The following is a 9,094-nucleotide window of genomic DNA, read 5'->3' as shown; positions in this document are numbered from 1 at the left end:
ACTCTATCTCTTCTTCTTTTTACTCCCAGTCGGGAAGAAAGCTTGGTTTTCGTACTAGAATATCCTAAATGAAATGATTTTACTTTCGCCCCTAACCAGTTCAATTCCCAACAGTATAGTATGAATTGTGTTTTATATCGAGATCCATCTAAAATAAGATGACTGTGACTTATGTTTTAAGATGACGAATTATTTACAAGAAATTGGTTTGTTCTATTCTGTATGTGCACCACGTACTGTCTGAACACAGCCATTCAGAATTCATATCGCGTTGAATAATAATATACTGTTTGTTGGCCTTAATTTGAAACAGTTAGATATATAGCACTAACGACGTTCACTTCAAGGGTAGGTGATATCGCAGATTTTGAATTGGCTACAATTTATTACATCGTCTTATGGCCATTAAAAATTGAAAACCTTGCTATCTCGAAATGATATCCCACTTACTTGTCCATGCAAAAATATTAATGCTCTCAGTCAGACAAGCAGCTCATTCTTGCAACACCTACTCCTATAAACTTCAACTTTTATCTATTTATTTATTCTTGGCCATAAGCTTAGTAGTAAATTTATTTCAAATGCCTTAATTATACTGTAGGTACTCAATCCCAAATTATAACTTAAAATGTACTTATACCGTATTCATGCATTAAAGCTAGAACTATTATATTTCCCAATACCTTTACTTAAAACCCACCAACACATTAGAAACCGAAGGCGTAGACCAAACAGGTTGTCCTGTAATTGAAAGCTTGTTGATTCGAATAAACAAATACGACCACTATCTGAATACAAACAAAACACAGTTTTCCGTAACATGCACGCGTAAGTTGGAATTTACTTTGAAATTAATGATGATCAGCGCAGTATCCATCGCGGCGTGGTGCAGTGCAGACGTATCACTCGTGCGAATCTCTAGTGCGTTTGTGATCTTAAAGTTTCTTTGTGCATGAAAGTTTTTTGTTTGGATCAGAAGTTGCAGATTATCACACTGGATTTCCAATTTAATGGTATGGAGAAAACTTAATCATCATTAATAATATTGTTTTTTTACCTTGTTCATTGTCTTTTTGTGCTGGAGAATGAAAAAAAACCATTAAAGTGGTGTGGAATAAATAATTTTCTTTCGTTTACATGTTAAATTGAATCTTTTAACGTACAATCTATTTGATTATCGTTTAATTTGTATCGACACATATAACAACATCGATTCTGAAGTTACCGAGCATAACTTCTACAAGAGTAGCAGAGTTCAAGGGCTTATAAATAAACTCAACACTGCACTCAGTTTATTTTGTAAATTTAATATTTTACAAAAAAATAGTTACGACTCGCGGATAGTTTCTTGTATCCAATGTTTTTGTGATCATTTGTCACGGATGAATTTATCAATAACAGTGATTTTTTGACATGAACCAAAAACAAATACTTCGATTTAGTAGAATGCCTCAGGATTCTTTGGATTCTTGACTTTCTTTGGCGTTATTAATTCATGTTATTTTTATTTTCTAAAATGATGCAACAGTGTTTAATGCTATTTATCAATTAATATCATCTCTTCGTCTTGTATTTAGAATAAAAGAACTCTTTATTAACACTTCAAACTAACCCAATGACGACCATGTCCATACAAGACAATATTGTAGAGTCCATCCATGTACTCTGACGTCGGGAACACAAACAGCTTACTCGTGGTAAGAATCTCGTTATTTTACGAACAGTAAATTCTGACCCTTGTCTTTATCATAATCGCGATTGAACTATTCCAAGACAAGCAACAAAGGAACAAAGGCAATAAATAATAAATTTTTATTCCAATCTCGCGAAATGCAAATTTATACATCAACGGCGCTGTTCAACGTTTGATATATTATATGCCACTTTCCTACCCTATATATTCAGGCTATGTAGAACATAGTCTGGAAGAACACATAGCCTTCTAATTAAGTTATTAATTCAACGTTGATGGAGTAGGGGACATAAGCTAGTATACATATATTTTATAATACTAGTGGTCGTCCCTTGCTTGAAATTCGAATATAATACATAATCAATGAATTTTTCCTTTTTAAAAATAGCTTTTTAGACTTCTTCTCTAAATAAACTTTAGCTGTGTCAAATTTCACGTTCACCAGTTTCTTTCACCGTTGGATAAATATAAATACAAAATTTGTAAAATCGAGAAACACATTGGTATGTTCCAGGGATCGAACCCGGACGTGTTGCTTTCAATTTGGTCCGTTTAAGCACTTAACAACTGTGCCACCGACACCAATTCGCTCACTTAATGTATTAATATAATTTTATATAATGACCCTTTTAGATATCCGTCTATCTTTGATTAGATGTCTTCGATTTGCTGTTATCTTTCCAAGATGTTGACCTACTTTTAGACTATATACGTCATAGGTTTTATTTATTTTGTTCCAAAAGAATCAATTTACATGTTTGCCAATAATTGTAAGTTCCGTAGCGAAATTGATTCTTCATGGAGGATTAAATTATTAATACTGGCCAGCGAGAAAAATGAACCAATTAAAAACGTAAAACAGTTAAAAATTTGTTTATCATTTCTCTGTCCGTTATTTTATTTGTTTTTTAAGCATTAGAAGCTTGCAAATAAATATATTCTGGTATAGACAAAAAAATGTTTGAGGCTAATGATATTAAAAATGAACCATAAAGTGTGCCGGGAAACGCGTGACTTTATCAAAACAAAAAAGTACTTAACTATAACTTATTCATTCATGAACATGAAATGTCTTTACGTAAACAGTTAAACATGCAACATGTTACGGTTTTCAAAGTTTGGTCATAACTTCGTGTTATAAATTTATAAATTTGACGTCACAGATATTTTTATAAAATTTAAACATTACCAATTCTTGTACTTGACCCTGTAGAAGTTTATCGTAATGTACGAGTTCAAAGATCACGTTAGCTAACTATATTAGTTTTAGAGATAGAAACTATGGCATTATGCCAATACTCTATTTGTTAAGACGTCATGAAATTTGTAAAGAATGTCCTTTTGTTCTAGCTTAAGTAATTGACTATTGTCCGAGATATATTTATTATATTTGTTATAATTTTACTCACTATATGTTTTGAATATTACACTCCATAGAAAAATGTATACCATTGTAGTAGTATTCCCTATAGACTTGTTTTCTTAGTTAATAAGAGCAAGCAGCAACCTCGTTTATCAAGGTGTCAGTGCTAACTGCAATAAGGACTAATAGTAATTGTGTTCAGATTAATTTAACTTTTACTTTTTTCAAACTGTTTGTATATTTATGTCTATGTCCACGATTGGGACAGTGCTGTATGTTTAACGCTGTTAAAAATAAATATTTTGCGCACTATAATTTTTACATAAGCTATGGGTCCAAAAATCTTACCTTGGGGTAGCCCAATATGTGTCACAAATCTTGCATATAATATGGTTAATTTTATAATACACGCGATGTCATAATGACTTCTCAGTTGAGGGGACTTCTAGAGTTTATTGGTAATTAATGTTTTCACAAGTATTCCATCGTTAAGACGGTATCGTGTGTATCAAATGCCATCGTAAGTTCCGTTGCGTCGCAAGTGTGTCGCCGAACGCTTTGCTACAACGCACATCTTTATCGATAACGTTAACTGCATCGTATTTAAAACTATTAGGTTTATGTTAAATGAAACATTTTTATTAATTACAGAAAAAAACAAGTTTTTACTTGTTGAAAAGGTTACATAATCAGAAAATATCCGTTTTACAAAGTTTCACATATTTTATTAGCCATTTTCAAATGTCAAACCTCAATCTGTAAACTTGTAATAACTTTATACAACTTCTCAATTTCGCCATGACTTAGCTTGACTTTGCATAATATGGCTTCTTAAGTCTAAGTTAAATCCCAGGTAGATTTGTCGCTAGGCAAATGTTGCAATACGTCTGCTGGTATTAAGTATACTTGCCATATTTCTATTGAAAATATGCATTGTGTGACTTTATTTAGAATTGTTGTATGTATTACACACATTTGTACAATGTTTTGCTCCGTCTTAGATTGGATTTACATCTTAAAAAATTCATTGTTTTAATAATATTAGTATTGGTATTGTTTAATTTTATTTGGTACGACAATACATACCTATTTGCACAGTTAAATCGGACATTCGTTTCTGTATTCTTTTAATAATCAATTGATTTAGATTTTCTTGACTCATGCTTATCACCACTACGTTAACAGCAAATATCAACTGCCTGTAATAAATAAGGTGCTAGTGTTATTTTGATCAGTTGTCATAATACATTACGTGTACCACATAACGGGGTAAGCGACCTCCTTCAACGATCCCGTTATGATGACCATGGCGCAAAGCAATTTGCACAAGTGCGTTGGTCTGTGAAACTTTTATAAACATAAATATACCTTTCTTTTGTTACAATTTCAACTGTTTCGTTTTTTATTTGGAGATATTAATATCAATACCATAGTCACTGACACATACACAAAGTTTTTAAATGAATATCTATGTATCCTAGCATCTCATGGTCTAGAACAAGGCATCTCTTACCCAACCAGAAATAACAACTGCCTCGATCACTTTATGCTTAAAACAACAAACGAATGGCAAACCCTTGTGTTTCCGCCATTAACAGACCACAGCCCAATTCTTCTTCAAATTAAAGATTGTGGTGTATCAAGAAAGACGAGCACGCACACTAAACGCACAGTGGATTATGATTTGGCATTAACTAAAATCAGCTCCATAGACTGGTCATGTTACTACACACTCCAAGACATAAATCAATGTACCGAATTTTTTATAAACACTATTAAAAATGTCATTAAAGACTGTAGCAACACAAGACGTATACCTAAAAAAAAAAACTCCACTTAAGCCATGGATCACCATCGGTATCGTGAGATCGATCCGTAAGAGGGATAAGTTACATATAAAATCTAAACGAAAACCTGACGATGACTTAGCAAAAATTACTTATATCAACTATAGAAACGCTTGTAATAAATTAATAAAATCCCTAAAACAACAGTATTTTCAAACTCAACTACAGAATAATGTAAAAAATATCAAAAAGACGTGGACTATTATAAAAGACATATGCAACATAAAAACTAAAAACGAAACATCCTCTGAACTATTAAGTATTGAAAGTACACCAAAAGATTCCCTCAATAAAATCAACACATATTTCACAAATATTGGTCAACACTTGGCTGAAGTCATCTTACAGAAGCTTAACAAATCAGAAGTTGAGTTAGCAAGAGAAGCAGGTATACTGCAAAATACAAATGTTCATTCCATGTCATTTGCACCTACTGATCCCTACGAGATAACTAAAATTATAAATGATTTAAAATCAGATAGTTCACCGGGTTGTGATGATATTACTACTAAATTAGTTAAATTAACAAAAGAAAGCCTTGTCAACCCTATAGTACACCTCTGCAATCTAAGTCTTGAGCAAGGTAAATTTCCCGATATGTTCAAAACCGCAATAGTCTCGCCGATTTTCAAGTCAGATAGTAAACATGATGTTTCCAATTACAGACCCATTTCCCTGCTTCCCATTATGTCTAAGATCCTGGAACGACTAGTCAATACAAGGCTGATCAATTTTCTGGAAAAAAATAAATTACTTACCGACTATCAGCACGGTTTCCGCAAGAGCAGATCGACAGATGACGCTGTTTTAGAACTGACATCTCTGATCAACCAATATGTGGACAAAGGAGAGAAAGTGATCGGAGTATTCCTGGACCTAAAAAAAGCCTTCGATACAGTTTCCAGACCAATACTTTTGTCGAAACTGGAAGCACTAGGAATCCGCGGTCACGTCCACAAATGGTTTCAGAGTTATCTTGAAGGTAGGCAACAATATGTCAGAGTAAATAATGTCCTAAGTGACGCATTAACATGCAATTTCGGAATTCCGCAAGGTAGCACCTTAGGTCCGACCCTCTTCTTATCCTACATTAATAATCTCCCAGATGCACTTCCGTCCAATGCCCACTCTCTTCTATTTGCCGATGACACAGTCCTACTGTTTCATGGCCAGGACTGGCAACAGGTGCATGCAATTGCGGAAACTGGACTTAAGAGCGTGACAACCTGGCTCGAGAACAATTTATTGACCCTTAATGCCGCCAAAACAAAATATCTTTGTTTTACTAAGTCTGAAAACCCCAATCCATACCAAAACCTAACCATCGCACTACATACTTTTCCTTGTAATAGAGAACAATCGAGTCAATGTAGCTGCACAGTGCTTACAAGAGCAAAAAGTGTTAGATATTTAGGTGTACAGGTGGACGACACTCTAAACTGGAAAGAACACATATCAAACATATGTTCACGGGTCAGAAGACTTATTTACATATTTAAGCAACTGCGAGCGGTAGCGAACAAAAGAACACTCTTGCTAACCTATAAAGCGCTATGTCAAAGCATCATTAATTACTGTGTAACGGTATGGGGCGGGGTACCGAAAACAAATTTGATTGAGTTGGAACGGGCACAGAGAGCAGTACTGAAGGTACTAATGCGCCTACCGTACCGATATTCCACCACTGCACTGTATGAGGAGACTGGAGTGCTCTCAGTTAGGAAGCTCTTCATACTCCAATCCCTTGTAAGGTATCATCGGAACACGGCCACACTCTTAGTACGGTCCATTAAAAGAAAACTTCGCTGCCCTATTCCCCTTACCAAAACCAGCTTTGCGCAAAGACATTACAACTTTCTTGCACCCTGGATCTACAACCGAATTTTAGTGCAGAGTGATACCAACCTAGGAGCTTTGAGTAATTTTAAATTTAAAAAATATATAACACAATGGCTAATGGCAATTGACTACGACTATACTGAAAATCTATTAAAAATAACGCAATAAAAGTACCTGACGTTCCAAATTTCAAATAAATTTGTAGAATATTAAAAAAAAAAAAAAATTACACATACACATACACTTTCAAACACACAAAACACATATTATTACACACAAATTGCCTCTTTAATATAACAAAATACAATGTATCTTTTAACATATATAATATAGTAACTAACGCTTAATTAAGTAATATATAAGAGAAGGCGCTGCCTCCCGAAACACAGTTTTAACTAGTTCGGGAGACAGAGCCCCACTAATTTTGTGAAAAATGGCTTATAGTTAAATAAAGAAATTTTTTTTTTTTTTTTTTTTTTTTTTTTTTTATTTACTAAGAAGTAACATAATTTTCCAAGCTTTGTTCAAGTAGGTAGAAGCCTCGATACTCAATAGCAATTTTGCCATCAAAATTTAAATATAAACAAGGTGACAATGTTTAGTGTAGTTTAATATCAACATTAATATGACGTCATCACGGCATTTGGGCCCAAACGTGACCATGAGTTTTATCGAATACACGTAACCTTGACAAACGTAGTAACACAAATGTATGTACTTAAGATTGAAACTATACAATCAAATCCAATGCTCATCCAAAGACTGATGGATTACTCGGAAATACATGAAATGTACGCTTCATTTCATTTAATACGTGTTAATTACATTACATCAGAGGCGTTCATATTATTCTAACGGTAAAATAAGTTGGTGGAAATAGGATAGGCAGTTAAATCCGTCATGGCTTCCACGTTCGTCCTAGTGGGAAGCCCCTTAAGTAGCTGACGACCACACGCATATCGAATTAATAAGGCTTTGTAATCCGTGACGTCATACAGTATTGTGTAATGGACGATAACTTTAAGCATATTTAGAGCCAAGCCAAAGACACGAATAAGGCTGTTAAAATCTAATACAAGTATTAGACGAATATATAGAAAAAGAATTTAAAAAATAGTTTTTGTACTGTTTAATACTAAACTCTAATTCGCACGGGCGCTTTTTTAACGCTGCATTAATACTCGACGTTGATGGCTCTTGAGTGACGAACGCTTTAAAATCACTTTTTGTTTCGTTCGTACGCCGCTGAAAATGCAAAACCGCGCGAAAAAAAGGATCGCGTTTTAAACGAGCGAGATTTATTTGAACACCTTTTTAACGCGCGTTAGAAAAGCGTCGATACGTATGGGGGCTAATACAACTTGTTTCATGCTTAAAGTGTAACGCAGCAAAATTGACAGATAGGTGCCGTATAACTGTATAGAGGTGTTTGACCAATATGTTGAATCATAAGCTATTATGACTTAATTATTTCTTGTCACGTACAAACACAATAGTCACTAGTCATGTCCGAATCCTAAGCTACGTCGAGCTATAAGAACAGAAACTGCTACGTCTTAAAATTAGATAAAGCTGTATTAATATAGTTTCTAAAACAACAAACTTAGATTTTAACCGTTGGTACTACTGTATAATGTTGTCTCAGCCGTTTCAAAAAGAATAAGCATGATGACAATATGAGTGTATCAGTAGGGAACCCTCAATAATAAACATCATAACTTATTATAAAATCACCACAAATACTAAAAAAAAAAATAGTAACTTGTATCGCAAATAATTGCTTACAGATAAAACAATCTTGTCTCTACGCATTTATAATGAATGCTTTACGGATATAATCTTTAATCATAGATCATAAATTACAAAGAGGTAAAATATAAATATAAGCTGTCCAGATTACTATTGCTTGTTTAACGTTTTTTTTTTTTGTTTGTTTGTAATATCTTGAGATCGTAAAATAACCTACACTTCACAAAAATAAAATATGTAATTATTTATATTTGTTACTAGGTTATATTTCTATTTGTTTACTAATATTTCACAAGTACTTATATAAATAAAACACTAGACTTATACAATGAAAATTAGAAAACCTAATTCGAATCGACTACCATATACATCACAGTCCGTCACTAAACCATCAGTGTGTTATTGTTAAGTCATCATTAAGCAACATTCTTTATGTTCTAACTTTGTGTCACGTACACAAGTTGTCAAGTAGACACTACTGGACTAGAAAGGCTAATTAGAACATTTCCCGAGGCAGTACTTAAGTTTATCCAGCGTACTCATTATCAACGTATTAGTATTTATATAAACAACTGCGACTTTATATATTCTGTTTACTAAGAC

The 9,094-nt window shown here is 33.5% G+C and overlaps 1 protein-coding gene across 1 annotated transcript in view; it reads left to right on the top strand.

The window, feature by feature from the left end:
* Positions 1–883: 883 nt before the first annotated feature.
* Positions 884–9,094, top strand: part of LOC106720385 (protein GDAP2 homolog) — a 58,462-nt gene continuing 50,251 nt past the window's right edge. Inside the window, exon 1 of the mRNA XM_045679115.1 lies at positions 884–1,013. Within this exon, the coding sequence (XP_045535071.1) occupies positions 953–1,013 (61 nt within the window). The 5' untranslated portion in view covers positions 884–952. The remainder of the gene's footprint in view (positions 1,014–9,094) is intronic.

This window comes from Papilio machaon, chromosome 8, assembly GCF_912999745.1.
Source record: "Papilio machaon chromosome 8, ilPapMach1.1, whole genome shotgun sequence".
Taxonomy (NCBI): domain Eukaryota; kingdom Metazoa; phylum Arthropoda; class Insecta; order Lepidoptera; family Papilionidae; genus Papilio; species Papilio machaon.
The sequence above is the reverse complement of the archived record's forward strand: the minus strand, read 5'-3'. Positions and strand labels throughout refer to the sequence as shown.